The sequence below is a fragment of the Apteryx mantelli genome, chromosome 22, assembly GCF_036417845.1.
Source record: "Apteryx mantelli isolate bAptMan1 chromosome 22, bAptMan1.hap1, whole genome shotgun sequence".
Lineage (NCBI taxonomy): Eukaryota > Metazoa > Chordata > Aves > Apterygiformes > Apterygidae > Apteryx > Apteryx mantelli.
The window spans coordinates 9,218,584-9,234,015 of NC_089999.1; the positions used below are offsets into that span (position 1 = coordinate 9,218,584).

General features: G+C 54.0%; 2 protein-coding genes across 4 annotated transcripts in view; one reads left to right on the forward strand and one right to left on the reverse strand.

Annotated features, from left to right (window-relative positions):
- SMG6 (SMG6 nonsense mediated mRNA decay factor) overlaps positions 1-12,894 on the reverse strand; it is a 117,899-nt gene extending 105,005 nt beyond the window's left edge. The window contains exons 1-8 of one of the 2 annotated variants that reach the window (XM_067309919.1): positions 12,798-12,894; positions 9,991-11,761; positions 7,548-7,740; positions 6,736-6,846; positions 5,830-5,936; positions 4,580-4,658; positions 3,200-3,310; positions 2,342-2,554 (exon numbers count right to left, since the gene is read on the reverse strand). In XM_067309919.1, the coding sequence (XP_067166020.1) occupies positions 2,342-2,554; positions 3,200-3,310; positions 4,580-4,658; positions 5,830-5,936; positions 6,736-6,846; positions 7,548-7,740; positions 9,991-11,761; positions 12,798-12,891 (2,679 nt within the window). In that variant the 5' untranslated portion in view covers positions 12,892-12,894. The remainder of the gene's footprint in view (positions 1-2,341; positions 2,555-3,199; positions 3,311-4,579; positions 4,659-5,829; positions 5,937-6,735; positions 6,847-7,547; positions 7,741-9,990; positions 11,762-12,797) is intronic. The other variant, XM_067309918.1, reaches the window with a different exon arrangement.
- A 123-nt stretch (positions 12,895-13,017) lies between these two features.
- SRR (serine racemase) lies at positions 13,018-15,394 on the forward strand. Of its 2 annotated transcripts, XM_067309851.1 has the most exons (7): positions 13,018-13,218; positions 13,431-13,562; positions 13,845-13,994; positions 14,065-14,184; positions 14,258-14,332; positions 14,617-14,830; positions 15,117-15,394. In XM_067309851.1, exons 1-7 carry the CDS (start codon positions 13,051-13,053, stop codon positions 15,308-15,310), a joined length of 1,053 nt encoding a protein of 350 aa, XP_067165952.1. In that variant the 5' UTR covers positions 13,018-13,050; the 3' UTR covers positions 15,311-15,394. The 2 variants fall into 2 exon arrangements, with proteins under 2 accessions (XP_067165952.1, XP_067165951.1); XM_067309850.1 differs by lacking the exon at positions 15,117-15,394 and having other exon boundaries at positions 13,891-13,994; positions 14,070-14,184; positions 14,617-14,948.
- Positions 15,395-15,432: the final 38 nt, after the last annotated feature.

Sequence of the window (15,432 nt, forward strand, 5' to 3'; positions counted from 1 at the left end):
ACAGAAATCATCCCGAACCAATTTCATGTCGTCTACCAAACAGCCAGCACCTCCACAGTAAAAAAACATCAATCACCTTTGGCTTGGGCTGGGTTTGAAGCAGCAGCCTCAGTATGAACAGTTCAAGGGGTCTCTCCCCTACACCTCTGCCCTGTTAACGTCCCGAGCTGTTTGGCTCTACGCTGGTGTTATATCTGCTTCTGAAAGCAGGACGCTTTCCCATTCCACCCTGTGAAATTCCCTTCTCTGGCCCTGAAACAGCAAACAGCTGCCATAAAGACTGATGTCCACGAAGCTACCTGCAGAGCACAACTGTCAGTGTAAATGGAAGAACATGGCTCGCCTCAGTCTTTTTCAAGAGCTAAAGCTGACAAGGAAGGAACCAGGAAGGCAATGAAACAGCTTAGACTCAGTTCCTTAAAACGACACGTAACCGCTGGCACACATCCCCCTGGGAGAAGAGCTGTTCCCTTCCGTCCCAGCCCGCGCGGGGTGCGCGCCTGCCGGGACCTGGGGCGGCGGCGCTGCCAGGACGAGGGCTGCAGCCCGCCTCGGCCCAGGCAGAGCCCTTCGGAGGGCAAACAGTGCCACACAGTGGCAAGACACCGACTGCTCCGCTCCTCCAGTCCCTGGGAAGCACTGAGATGAGGTGAGGAAGAGGATGTAGGCTGAAGAAGCAAAAAATCCAGAGCTTCCCAAAGACCCGCTGTTGTCATCTCAGGCCACGGCTCCACAGCATGGAAACTGTGACAGTGACACAGACTTCACGTTTCTTTTTTGCATGGTTATTTTTAATCCAGAGCAGCTCAATGACATGGTCACAGTGCGGCCCCATAAGCAGTTGGGCTAACGCAAGCAAGAGCAGTGTGTTGCAGCACAGCAGTGGATACAAGCAATTCAAGTAGAAATATCTTGGCTGACAAAATCAGCAATGCCCAAACCTGCACCCTCAGTCCTCCACCTCTTTCACTGCTGTATTTCTGAGCGTGTGGCCTTTCAGTCTGAGAGGAGAAAGCTTTCCACAAGCCAGTTTTTCAAACAGATGAAAAATTCCAGACTAAGGGTAGAAGTCAGACAGACAGCATGCGCAGGTGGTGCCAGCAACCTGCACTTCAGAGCGTACAGCCCATCAACGAGCAGACCAAGGGCAAGCTCGAGCAAACATCATTGCACTGTAAACAATATGATATTACTGCCTCCAGCTTTGCTAGGAGCTACACTACCTCACACTGGAGGGCTGCAAAAGTGCCTCAAAACCACAACATCTTATGTCAAACCATCTTCATCAATGATTAAGAGAGAGGCTAAAGCTTGGCACACGTTCCTTTCAGCGCTGCTGAGGAAGCAAAAGTCTCCAGAAGAGAAGCTGAGGAGAGGGAAAACAATTGAGGGCAGTAACATCTCAAAAATGCTACAGCAATGATGTGCCAGAGTTTAACTTTCAAAGCCTTAAGACTTCAGCCCAGTTCCACCCAGCTGAAGTCACAAACTAGTTACAAAAGTGCAATAATCTCTGAGAAGCTCTGGGCCCCGCAGTATGCGGAGAAGGTCTTCCCAGCTCTGCTGAGCTTACATCCTTAACAGCCATTTTAGGACAGGCAGCCCAGAGCTCCCTGGCAAGTTCTCTCGCAGGCCGCATGTGCCAAAACAGTGCAAGGATTCCTAGAGGATGAGCTCCCAACCATGGGCTGCCTTCGCCTGCATTCCTGTGCCTGACAAACAGAGTTCACTTGGGCTCCTCTTGCGAGGTACACAGCTTGAACGGACTGATGAGAGATGCCATTAGTCTTTTTTTTTTTTTTTCCCTTGCAGACAAAAGGAAATAGTTTGGAAAGTTTTTTTTTCCTTGCAGTCAAAAAGGAAATACAACAATGCAATTATTACACCTACAGTGGAAATTAAAACCATGGTTTTCACATTCCCAGTACAAACCTCCGATCATCTGGCATTAGGACAAGTGACCCACTTCCAGAACAAGCCTCAAAGCTTACAGAATCACTGTGAACCCTGCTCTTCAGCATCTGACCTCATTTCCCACCAGCAGCCTCACCCAAGTTAGAGCCTTCAGCAAAGACATTTCACTGCATCTTCTGTTTGTGCCTTTCCTATTCCATATCAGCCACACCAGCACGTGCTGCCAAGAAATGGATGGTAATAACATGCTTTAAACATGAGAGGCACGAGGTCACCAGCTCCTCAGCCTGACCCAGGCACAGCTCCCATAGGGGAAGCCAAAACACTGGAAAATTTAGCAACAGGAAAGCAAAACAGATCCAGTGTCATTCAACTGCATTCCAAACACATGACACCAAAGCCAACTGCCGCGTCTTGCAGTACTCACGTCGCTGGGGCTGAGGTTCCCAAGACCGTTGTCCTGCTCAGAATCCCTGCCGGACTCATGGCCCTGGGAGGAGCGGGGGTGGGAGGGATGGATCCAGATCTCCAGCCGTGTGGCATCATCTCCGACTTGTCGGAACGTGGACTTCTTGCCCTTTCCCCGGCAGCTGGGGCTCAGCTCTAGCACCTGATGCTTCTTCTGCTCCATCTGCTCAGCCTGTGCAGATAGGACAGATTCAGAGCCCCCCCAACAGGGATCAAAATTCAGGAAAAATGTGTCATCATTTCATTTACACAGAGCCTTTCCCCAGCTTACAAACTACAGTAACTCACTGCCAGGTCTGTAATTTGGCTTCTGACACTATAGGACAGTGCAGGTGAGAGGTTTTTGACTCTGACTGCCCTGGAACAAGGAGGCAGTGTCCAGTCCTAGCAGTGTGAGCTAACATGCTGAATCTTTTATTTAGGGTGACCCGCTAAGGCACAAAGGGACTCCAGCCTCTCTTGCTCACTCATGTGAGGCACCTGTGGGATGAGGCAATGACCACACGAAAGTCACACTGCAAACCACAACAACCTTCAGCCCTTGCTGAGTTTGGCTGTGTTACAGTGACCCAGAAACAAGAGGTTCCACTGCCCAAACGACCCCCTAAACAATTCTGAGGAGATGCAGAGAAGAATCATCATTTCGAAGGCTGTGCCTCTCCTCTGACTCCCAAAGTGGATTTCTTAGAACTAGATAAGTAGTGACTCCAAGTCCAAAAGCTCCTGCCAAAAGCCTTTTCTCTAGATCACAGCTCTCCAGCACAGAAGAGTCAGCACAGGCAGCTGCAGCATCCAGCAGCTCAGCTCCAAGACTTACCTTGCGTTTCGTCTCTTCAAACAGACTCATGAGGCTCTCCTTGGCTGTGAGGATGGGGTTGCTAGCAGCCAGACTGCGCATGTAGTAATAGACAGCATCCAGCTTTCTCCTCTGCAAAAATACAACTAGACTCAGAGCTGGCACTTATTCTGGGGCATTCAGGCCAAGTCCCCACATACTTCACCTTCCCTCTCCCTCAGTACATCTGCCTGGGACAGAAAGACATTCAGACAAAGAGTAAGAGCAACTCTATGGACAAGCAGGGCCTCGGACTCTCCACCCAGATTCACAGCTACCTACACAACTGGGCCAAAGCACAAGCGTTTTGCCAGGGTTAGGGAGTGCAGGTGACCCAGCAGCCTGCACGCTTGCTTGCTCTGGCCTCACGCTAACTACAAACCAGTCCATCAGCAGACATCATGTTAAGGGGCAATAGTATAAATACTGAACTCATGACACTTTGGGGCTAACTCTTTTCAACATCACTATGAATAAGTAAACGACTCCATCCAATTTTTACAAAAGGCAGAGGTCCAGGAAGACTGAAGGATTTGCCAAACTCCGGCCACTGGCAGTGCAGGATGCTGTCCTCATCTCACCCTGTCACTGGGCTTAATCCCCTCGCACTGGAGCAACCTCTCAGCATCTTCTCTCCCACAGGCTGCCGGCAGAGAACATCGCGACAAGGCACCTCCTTTTGCTTGCAAGCTGCTGGCCCTACGGACCGCCGCAGCAGGGCAGGATGATTAGCTGCTCCAAGCACCATGCCAGGAGTCAGAAAGGCCATCCCCCACCACCAGGGAAATGCACTTCTGAACCCTGCTGTACATATATAAGAACCAGGTTTGAACTAGTCTAGCATCCTTCAGTGTTGCAGATGAGCAGATTCCTTCCAGCTCCTATGTCCCAGCCTGACACTTCCATCATCTGCTGCCAAATCTTTCTTGAAACAAGCTTTCCCGCACGGCTGGAGTAGCCAGCAAAATTGAAACCTAAGAAAGTCGCATGTTGATGTCACTTAGACCAGGACCCTCAGGTTCAGTGAGGACAGCATCCTCATAACAGTATGTTCTTGTGCACAAAATCTCACGCAAGACCTTAAACGCAACCCACTTTTAAAATATCTGCAGTCCCAACAGCCCACAGAACAGTCCCCAAAATACTAATAGATACACAGTACTCCACCAGGTAACAAAGCTGCCAGCAGCCGCAAGAGCTGGAATCCACAGAGCACACCCTGCCAACAGCTTTTTTTTCCCTGTAATTAAATCATCTACAAGCATTGCCATAAGCAGCGCCCTTCTCCACCAGCCAGACTCCCCGAACCGCCTTAGGGGCTCTCCCTACACTTGCTACATCCTTGCATCACAAGCATCTTACCGTGTAGATGGCCAGCAGCGCCAGCTGATTGTAGGGTCGGCCGTTTTTGGGAGCAATTTGCTGAGCCTTCAGGTACCAGCTGAGGAAGGGAAGAATCAGACAGAAGGAGTTACTGAAAGGACATCGGACCCCTTGCTCACTGTTAAGCACTGCCAACACTGGCAGCCGCGCAGGGACCAGGCCCTTTGCACAAGTGCCCTCTGCCTGCGAGAGCGCGCACAGGCAGCGAGCCTGCAGCAGGCCCCCGAGACGCGCTGTCAGGGCACAGGACAAGGGAAACTGGCAGATACATCTGGAGAAAGAACTTGTCTTGGCTCAGCCTGAAGACAAGCATTTCGCCAGACCCAGCAATCACTGTCCCCAGAGCAGCCTAGGGCACACAGTACAGACTATTCAGGGAACATTTGTCTCCCCATCCACTTTTTAACTCCATGGCAACTGGGACCAAACCTTCTTGGCTGCTTATCTCATTTCCAATATTTCCAGGATACTAAGTCACCCTAAGAGAAGGGATGTCAGTTCAGTGGCAGTCCATTCATCCCTCTGTTTTCTTCTCTCCCTCCCTCTCTTTTCCCTCAGTTGTATTATCTGCTTTTCAGCTTATATTATGCCACACACGTCTGTCAACACTGTTCAGACAGGCCAGTGAGCCTAGTATGTTCTCCCCAGCACCTGAAGACATTAGCATGCTCCACAACGCCCACAAGCCCAAAATCCAGCAGCTTTACCTGCCCTGCTCTCCAAACCTCCGCAGACTTCGGGGCCCCATGCCCCACGCTAGGCTCACCTTCCCCCCCACTCTTTGCTCCACCTGCTACAGAAACCAATGCTCTGCCTTGAATCACAAAAAGGACTAGACAAAACAAGAGTGACGGGAAACAACAAGAGCTAAAAACTCCTAATGCAGTCAGAACATACAGACAGACGTGGAAACCTCTCCTAACTGAAAAGCTACCAGAAACTACAATCGCTAGTCTGCCAGCCCCAACAGCAGACACCCTCCCTGCCGCAGGATCAGCACAGGACCGCTTCCACATTAGGGGGCTGGAGGAAGACTGGACCTGCTGGCTTGCTTTCTGGGACAGACGACTACACATCTACACCTTACAGCCTCACAGGACTGGAACAAAATAAAGAGGCATGAAAAGACTCCTTTAGCAAGAAGCAAGTTTAAACCTGAAATGAGATGCATCCCTTGTAACTAGATAGAGGAATAGCTGTGCTCGGTGCCACAGCGAAGAATACAATACCTGCGCGCTTTTCCGTAGTTTGCTGTGTCATTTGCTTGTTCTCTGTATCGGCAAATGTCCCCCTGACAAATCATGCACCTCTGAGCACTGATCAGTGCGTACTTCACCTGGAAAAGAAACATTCAGTACATCACAGGGGAGCTTTGCAGCCCTGGCTCACCTGCAAACCCTGTAAGCACACACGGACTCTGTAGCAAGCAAAGAGGAGGTCACTGCCAACTGAAGGTCTCACAAGAAGGTAGCAGAATGGAGCCTTCTCATCTCATGGCACTGGTTCAGCATTTGTAGGGGCAACCCAATCCCTCCAAACACTTCCTCGCTCCCTCCAGCGTCCCATCTCTCTCCAGGAGGAGCTGGGGAAACAGTGACTTCAGGGCTCATTCAGACCATGAGCTCTTTGAGGATGGCAGCTGTAGCAGGGACACATCTATCTGGGAATGGAGCTGGACTAAAATACCCTTTCCCAGCTGTCCCGCACACTGCAATAGCAGCTCAGTGCAGTACATTGTCAAGCATCGTGGAGCCAGCACAACTGTTTACTTTCCTTGTTTATTATTCTGGATTCCAAGGACAGAAATAGGAGATGTTCAATATCTAAGGCAAAAAACAGGGTACCTTTAGACATTTCCTTCCCTTTGCTAGCCCTGGTCACAGAACCAGGAACATGAGCCCAGGTCACAGAACTGGTATATGAAAAGACTCCTTGCAAAGGAGGCCAAGAAATGTTAACACACTGGCACAGTTCAACAACTTCTCTAACAGCTGAGAAAGTTCCCCTGCAAACAGACCCGTATCTGTTTGGAGTACAGCTGCCCACCTCTCAGCTAGGACAGTACACTATTTGTGAGTTTAGCGTGTCGCATACAATTAACAGGATGAGAAGTCTTCAGGAGGGAGCCAACCTACCATTTTTCGCAGAGGCTTACTACGGATGGCCATGCCATCCATATAGTCCTCCAGTTTGAACTGGTATGACACCTGCAGCTTCTGGAGTAGGCCATCAAAAAAAGACGTGCCCTGCAAAACACCCACACATTTGCATGTTACAATATTTCTGACGACAAGCACAAAATCACCACACCATCCCTGCCACATGAAAGAAAAAAGGTACTTCTCCCTGAGCTTTGGGCGGTTTCCCTTCAGAAAAAGACAAAGAGATCAGGGGATCTCCATCCTTGGAGGTTTCCAAGACCTAGCTAGATAAAGTCAAGACAGACCTGATATAGTGTTGGCCACAGTTCTATTTGAAGCAGGAGGTTGGACTAAAGCCCTCCAGCAGTCCTCTCCCAACAGCATAACTCTATAAAACATTTCCTTTCAGATCTGTTGACCTACATACTACAAAGAGTAAGCTGAGCTGCACAGCCCAACGGAACAATTTTTAAGTAAATTCGATAAGGATGGCACAAACACCTCCATATTTATTTCCACTTAAGAAGGTTAATTTCATTTTAGCTTAAACCAATTTCTAATTAACATAGAACACACCAAAACAAGCATGGTTTAAATTATAACAAATGCCCACCTGGACCTACACTTGGCACACTAATCATATTCAACACGTCTGAGCATCCTCCTCATACAAGCAAGGCGTAAGGCACAGAGATAAGCGTAGGATCACAGAGGGCTGGTCACCCAGCTCTGCCATCCCATTCTAAACATTAGACAAACCCACCCAAAGATTTAGGTGGGGTTTGGAGATGTGTTTCTCTTCGTACCTCGTCCAGAAGCTGGAGCAGTTTGTTACGAATTTCTTGACCATTTTCCCCCAAAGGGTCCTTGAGGAGCTGCCGGAATTTCTCGATCACCTGGTAGAACGCGTTCTTCCACAGCAGCTGGTCCACGTTCTGGGTATCGGAGAACTCAATGTCCATCAGGATGCACCGTTCATACAGCTGCAGCATCTCCACCCTAGAGCGAAACACAGTCAGCACAACAGCAACTGCCCGGCTCTGACCCGAGCTGCCAGGGAACACGTGCTGAGCCACCTGCTGTTTTCCATCCAGCAAGCACGAGATGTCGGCGGTTCAGCCAGCTTGCACTCTTAAAGCAAATCGATACTTCTACGCAGGTCCTAGAGAGAGAGATGTAGGCTCTTGCAACCAAACACCCCTCCCGCTCCAGGAAAGCAAACCTGAAAGGAGCATCTCCCTTTTCTGTACACATCAGAAAGGACCAGGGCCTGTCAAAGAGCAAGGAGATCCCGCTCTGCCACTGGGAACATCAGGGCACAGGTGTCTCTCGATGCTAACACAGGGAAAGCACACTGCCAAAACAGCCCTCTTCCGCTTCTGCTTTAGTCCCAGACTCTGCTCCTCCTGAGCCCAAAGTCTAGCTGCTAAGGGCCAGGAACGAGCACACAGAGAAGCAGAGGGCAGGAGAGGTCCTGCCGCTAAACTGATCCCCATCTCCCTTCTATCCAACTAAAATACACAACCAAAACAGAGAACCTGCTTCCTCTGGAAAAACAGGACAACTCTTCTACTTTCCAAAGATGAACAAGGGCTGAGAACACTACACCTGAAGAAAATAAAGTCTCAAAGTAGAAGAAATCACATTCTCTTCACCAGCAACCTACAGCCTTGCCCAGACAACGGAGCAAAATTCCTGCTCCGAGCCAGGCAGGCTAGAAACAGCTGCCCAACACTTGGGACAGTTCGTGGCAAGGGGAATCCTCAGCTGTTACTGCTTTGGCAGCCAATCCCTTATAACGCTTTGAACACTAGAGAAAGGCAGTAACAGTAGCACAACGTAGATGGTAAAGACTTGAGCTAAGTCAGATCGCAGTGCCTAGAGGAGCCCGACAGAATAAGAGAGAAGGAACCTGGCAGAGCCTGTTCTGCTGCCCTGCCACCCGCAGTCCCCCAAGCACTGCACAACACAAACACTGAGCAAGGGATTTACAGACTTTTCTGCAGATGGACACCTGATGAGCAGCAGCTGCGCCCAAGATCCATAACACAGCTCCACAGGCAGGCAGACAGCCTGCTGAAGGGGATGCGAGAGGTGAAAGTCCACCAAACCTGGGCAGCCCCTAGGATGAGAGTCTTGAAGAGGGACCGGACCATGGAGAAGGCTAGTAAGGCCAAAGCTGCTGCCCATCAGTCCCAATTAGTCAGGTACAGGCAGGAGACACACTGAAACAGGGACGCTGCAGCCAGCGTAGGGGCTGACTGTGCCTACGCTCCCAGCGAAAGGGGGCCTCACGCCAGGTACAGCAGCACCGCGCAGTCTTTCCTCTCCACCAGGCCACGGCGGTGGATGCACCTGACAACGTGAGGATGACCTGAAACCTCCAGTGCCGCTTCAAGTCCAGTCACATCCTATCCTGTGACCTACGCTGCAAGTCCACCAAACAGGAAACAAGCCCTGAAATCAGTTCATCTGCTAGATTTGTTGCCAGTCAGCTCTCAAAATACATCTCCAGGGAAACCCTGGAGACACAGAGGTCACAAGTAAATACAGAAGATGCCAAGTAGAAACTGTTGCTACAGCTAAGAACCCTCCAGAGCACCAGTGTCACTTCCTTCTTGCTAACTGGCATCACCAGGCTACTCCCACTGGACCACCACATGTCAGAGCTGAACAGCATCAAGAGCAAAACTAGCCGGTGCTTAAAACATGCCGTCACTGTTACGCCGCCACAGAGCATCGAGAACCCACACAATGCTTCGCAAGAGCAAGCCGGCAGTTCCAGCCCCTGAAGCCCACAATGCAAATGAGAGAGCAGATAACCAAGGACAGGGAAGGAAGCAGAAGTCTGCCAGCACATACTGAAAGCACACGAGAGCGATGGAGCTAGAGAGACCAGCCCCAGCAAGAGCAAGAAGAACCCAAGAACCGCAGTGGGCACACATCCTGCTCCCCAGTGTCCCTGATCCACAGGCAAGGGATCCCACAACCACAAGTGGCCACGATTCAGCTCCCAGCCCAGCGAATGACATCTTCACCCAGAGTTTTCTTCCGATACCCGCCCACCTTTGACACATGACAAGCACAGCCTCAGCATGTCAAAAGCTAGGCAGCCACCGCCCCATCAGTCTCGGAGACGCAACACCCCTAGTCTGTCAGACCTCCAAGGAGACCTCATACTCTGGATAACACTCCTACAGAAGTTCATCCTGGAAACGACTCAGTCACACACACCCCTCAGCCACAAACCTCAGCTGGGCCATCTTCTCCAGCCCCTCTGGGCTGATGCGATCTCTGGAAAGCAGATTGCTGAGCTGCTGCTCCTGGTTCCCAGCCTCGCGGAGGAGTTTGCTGAGCTCCTGCTGCTGCATGTTCCGCATCTGCTGCTCCATCTCAGGACTCAGAGGAGTCGGAGGGAGCGGACTGCAGATATATTGCCCTGCCTGGCCGGGATAGCCAGGGTAATAGGCTCCCGGGTACACGCCGTTACTTGGGCCCATAGGATACTGCAGGGGGTACCCGCCATAAGGATACTGCGGACCTTGGCCGGTGGCCCGAGGGTAATAGTAGGGGTTGTCGGAGTTTTGGAACTTATAGTAGGACGCCTGGGCCTGGCGGGCTTCCCCCCAGGAGGTGGGGCTCACTTCATCATCTGTGTCTAGGAAGTGAAGCTGAGCAGTCTGGCTCTTCAAGGCGGGCTTTTGGTCCGGGTTGTTGGGGTCCCACAACCTGCGAGCAGTGCCGCCTCGGCCCCTGCTTCGGGGCCCTTTACTCCCAGCACCGCCAAGCAGGAGCCTGGGCCCCGGGTGACTGGGTTCAGGGGAGCCGGCAGTGCTGACCGAGAGGTCCGTGTTGGCAGGCAGGAACAGAATCCCACGGCCCCTGCCTTGAGGCTCTCTGCTCTGGCCCCTCACTTCCAAAGTCTCTGAGTCGTTAGAACTAACAAATGCCTTCAAGGGGTTTTTTTTATCTGTTTCTGACAGGCTGATATCTCTGTTTAAAGTCTTGTTGTCAAAAGTGACTCGAAAGGGTCCCTTGACTTCCCTGCCATTGCTGCTCCACTCGCTCTCGCTCCTAGAAGCTCGATTCTGCTCTGAACGCTTTTTCTTTTCTGAATTCCTGCTGGAGACATATGCTTCTGCCTCATCAATTCTGTCATCATCCAAGGAGTCAGTGGAGGACGCAGAGAGCTGCTTCCTAGGACGTATTCTTTCTCTGGCACGCTCCTGCCGCCTTTCTACCCCATCCACAAGTGGGGCTCCATCCACGCTGTTGTTGCTTCCAGCTGAGCTCGTGCTGCAGGTGCGGTATCGGCTCCGCCGCTTGTCAGAGCGGGAGTACCGTTTCGTAGAGCTCAGCTTCCCCTGCAGCAGCTCGTCCCTTGTCTTCCTGATCCTGTCGCTTCGGTCTGTCCGTCCTCCTTTCTCTCCCTTTATAGTTTTCACTCCTTCCCCTGTCAGGCTTCCCTCTCTATCTCCTCTGCTTGATTTGTTTTTCCTATTGTTGTCTTTTCCAGTACCTTTCTCGGTCTCTTCATCTCCCTCAACTTTCAGCTGCTCCATTTTAGTGATAACTTCCTCGTTAGTTGACCGGAGGGCTGATTCTTTGGCAACTGAATGCAGGCGTTTCCCAGGCTGATATATCTGCTGGTCTGGCTTCTTGGTTCTCCGGGTGATCTTGGGACACCACTCAGCCGGAGCGGGCTGCTTGGACAGGTTCTCCTGACTTGGAAGACCACCTTTAGTCTCTGTCTCTTCGTTTCCCCGCAAAGGGCCATTCTGCTTGTGGCTGTCGCCTTTGCTGAAATCCTCTGTGACTGAAGCCCCTCCCGCCGAAGGATCTTTGTCACTGGAACTCTCCTCCTTGCCTTCCTCAGCTCTGCTCCTCTCCCTCTCCGAGGCCTCGTACTTTGGCAGCGCGAGTTTGCTCCTCAGTCGGGAGAGGCCAGGCTTGTAAATCTCCAGGTCTGGGCGCCTGTTGTCTTTGCGATGTCTTGGCTCCTTCACTTCTTTCATGTTGTCTGAGAAAAGATAGAGAGATGAGGGTTATTCCCAGCACAGACCAGCCAAGGAGGAAAAAGACGGAGACAAATAGACAAAGAAAAGCATTAAGTAAAGGCAAAGAGCTTAACACCCTTATGACAAGTCCAAGAGGACAAAACTGAAATTCTTTGTCAGAGTACTACAGGAAATCACAGACAAAGAGCAAGAAATGAGAAAGTGTGACAAAGCTGACCAAATCCTTAGCCTGACTCACTTACAAGTTACATCAAGCAACAGGTTTTGCCTCAGAGAACGTGCAGGCCAAGAAAGGAACTGATAAAGCACAACACAAGAGCTGAACACTCGGGTATGAGGACCGAATTAGAAGTTTTAACACTGCTGGTTTCCTGGTTTCAGCGGCAGCTCCCTGTCAGCCTGTTGTTCATGCAGGAGCCTTTCTGCCTGCAGATACTATCTTCACCAATAGCCTCCCTGCTTCACAAACAGATCGTTTCACACCAAGGACGTATTACTGAGCTACGAGGGAAAAAATACGTTTTTCCTCTTCTTCTATGCACCTCCATAAGGGTTTTAACACAAAAACACTTTAAGGAACGCAACTCGAGTGACAAAACACTGTACTAGAGGGAGCCAGGCTGTTACATACTGCCTCGGCTAAACTTTTCCCTTCCGTCAGCGACGCGCTCTAGCTTATACCACCGAACTGCTGCTCGGAGCCAACCGAAAGCCACCGCGACGACGGACAGGGCCCTGGACGAGGCGGAGAGCGCGGCACCGGGGCCGGGGGCCACCCGACCGCGGGGTAGAGGCGGGACGAGCTGCCCGCAGCCCCAGCGCGCCCCGAGCGCCGCGTTCGCGTTTGTGCGCTCCGAACACGGCGACAACCGTGGCCGGGGCAACGCGAGCCCCGCGCGGGGGCGGCGGCGGGGCGGCCCCGGGCCCGGCCCCCGGGCAGGCGCCGCCGAGGGGCGGGGAGGGGAGGGGAGAGCAGGGGGGAAGGCCCGAGCGACTGCTCCCGGCTCCCGCCGCCGCCGGGCTCCGCCGCCGGCTCACCTCGGCCGCCGCCCGCCGCGGCGCGGGCCTGCGCCGCCACCATGTCCCGCAGCTCGGCGGCCGAGACGCGGACGCGCTCCAGCCCCTCCGCCATCTTCCCTGCGCTCCCGCCCCTCCGCGGAGGCAGGCGGCGGGGGGGCGGGGCCGACGGCGGCCGCGCAGGGCCAAACGCCGCCGCGCGCATGCGCGCCCGCCCCGCCCGGAGCGCGCAGCGCCAAGCACCGGCCGCGCTGCCCGGGGCGCCCCCGGGGCCATGAGCTCCACGCACTGCGCGGCGCTGCCCGACGTGCAGGCCGCCGCGGCCAGGCTGCGCGGCCGGGTGCGCCGCACGCCGGTGGTGGGCAGCGGCGGCCTGGGCCGCCTGGCTGGCCGCAGGCTCCTCTTCAAGTGCGAGCTCTTCCAGAAGACCGGCTCCTTCAAGGTACGCTGCAGCCGGGCTCAGCGCAAGGGCCCCTCCTTGCTGCGGGAAAAATGCGCCCCCGGCTGGGTGCTGCGCTGCTTCCCCGAGCCCCTCGGCGAGGGGGTACGGCTGGGGCTGCAGGAGAGGAGAGGCCCCCTGCACCGGGGCAGCTCAGCCCCGCAAGGGAGCAGCCAGGCCCTCGCCCCTGAGGGGGGGCCGCGCTCTCCTTCCAGATCCGCGGCGCCCTCAACGCCATCAGGAGCCTGGTTGAAGAAGCCCAGCGCGCCGGAGCAGAGCTGCCACGGGCCGTGGTGACGCACAGCAGCGGGAACCACGGCCAGGCACTCGCCTGCGCTGCCCGGAAGGTAACACCAAGGGGGCATCAGCCCCGGGCGCTTCGTCCCATCCCCGACAGGGCAAGCAGGGAAGCAAGCAAGGGACAAGGTGTGAACGCAGACCCCAGGCAGCTCCAGGACCCCAGCTCTGCCCAGCCTCAAGCTGAGCCTCTTCCACAGGATGGGTTAGGGGCAGCGCTGCAGGGCTCCCCCTCTCCTGCCCCCCAGCAGGAGCTAGCATAGGCAAGACCTGGCCCCGGCTGCACATAAACCGCTTCTGTGGCTCCAACTGGCTGCCTGGGGCAGTTTGAGCGTTGCGTGCTGTCCGCTCTCACAGCCTGGCTCTTTCATCGCACAGGGATTCCTGCCTACATCGTGGTGCCCCGGACAGCACCACGCTGTAAGAAAGCTGCCATCCAGGCTTACAGCGCCACGCTGGTGCCATGCGAGCCCAGCGACGAGGTAAGGCCCGGAGGAGACCAGCTGGGACATGTCACAGCCCGGCTGTTACAAGTGACACGCTTTCCCTTAGTCTAGAGCCGAGACAGCAGCTCGTGTGGTCGAGGAGACAGGCGGAATCATGGTGCATCCCAACCAGGAGCCAGCAGTGATCGCGGGACAAGGCACCATCGCCCTGGAGGTGCTGGAGCAGGTGAGGAGCTGGCCCGGGGCAGCAGCGTAAGGGCGTACCTGTGGTGCCAAACACGCTCACGCTTTCTCTACAGGTGCCCGAGGTAAATGCCCTGGTGGTTCCTGTTGGGGGCGGAGGAATGATTGCTGGAATAGCAGTTGCTGTCAAGGTAGGCAAGAGCAGCACACCTGGGAAGCGGCAGCTGCATCTCCCTGGGGGAAGGAGTGGGTTCCCAAGGCAGGCAGCAACCTGTCTCTTTGGAAACAGAAAATCCCAGTCTATGGAAGCATCTGGGCCGTCCATGGCCTGCCCAGCAGCGGCATGGCAGAGCTGGCAGCCTGCGCTGGCCCCCGTTAAGGCTGCACTACACGCACACTCACCCCACTCCAAGCACAGCAAATGCCGACGGGCACACGCTAGTTTAAACCAAGCGGCTCCTTGCACTCCCTGCAGGCTTTGAGACCAGATGTGAAAGTGTTTGCTGCTGAACCTTGCAATGCCGATGACTGTTATCAGTCCAAGCTGAGAGGGGAGCTGACCCCCAACCTGCACCCCCCGGATACCATCGCAGACGCGGTTAAAACCAGCATTGGAGCAAACACATGGCCCATCATCAGGGATTTGGTTGATGATGTCCTGACAGTCTCAGAGCAAGAAATCAAGGCAAGTACTCCCTGGCTACCCTTTCATTGTAGCTGCCAGTAGGCAGCTGCCTCCATCCATGCTCTGTCCCTACATTCTCGCCCCTACGCTCCCCCAGGGCAGCACAAGCCCCTACACACCACAGCAACCATGCAACAACCCAGTCTCCAGCTGGGAAGCACTGGCAGAAGCTCTCCTCTCCCTCCCCAAAGTGCTGCAGAGACGCTGCACACGCAGTGCCCTCCCCAGCCCTAGAGCAGTATGTACATGCTGCAGGAATGACCACTCTGCTGCTCTGTCCCGACAGCAAGCGACTCGGCTGGTGTGGGAAAGGATGAAACTGCTCATTGAGCCAACAGCGGGTGTGGGAGTTGCGGCCGTGCTCTCGGAGCAGTTCCAGGCAGTCTCCCGGGATGTGCAGAATGTTTGCGTCGTGCTGTGCGGGGGAAACGTGGACCTGAGCTCCCTGACCTGGCTCACAGACCTCCATGGGAAAGCGGAGTGAGGACAGAGCAGTGTCTCAAGTGGCAGGAACCCAACACTGCATTTGTACAGCCTGGTTTGTGCACTAATAAAACAGATGAACAACCCCAAATGTTTGTGATTTTAGGGAGGGAGAAGGGAAGC

Coding starts and splice junctions, on each gene's coding strand:
- SRR (XM_067309851.1), top strand. CDS start 13,051: ATGAGCTCCACGCACTGCGCGGCGCTGCCCGACGTGCAGGCCGCCGCG. Junction 13,563..13,844: donor TCGCCTGCGCTGCCCGGAAG/GTAACACCAAGG, acceptor GGGCAGTTTGAG/CGTTGCGTGCTGTCCGCTCT. Junction 14,185..14,257: donor CCCTGGAGGTGCTGGAGCAG/GTGAGGAGCTGG, acceptor CTTTCTCTACAG/GTGCCCGAGGTAAATGCCCT.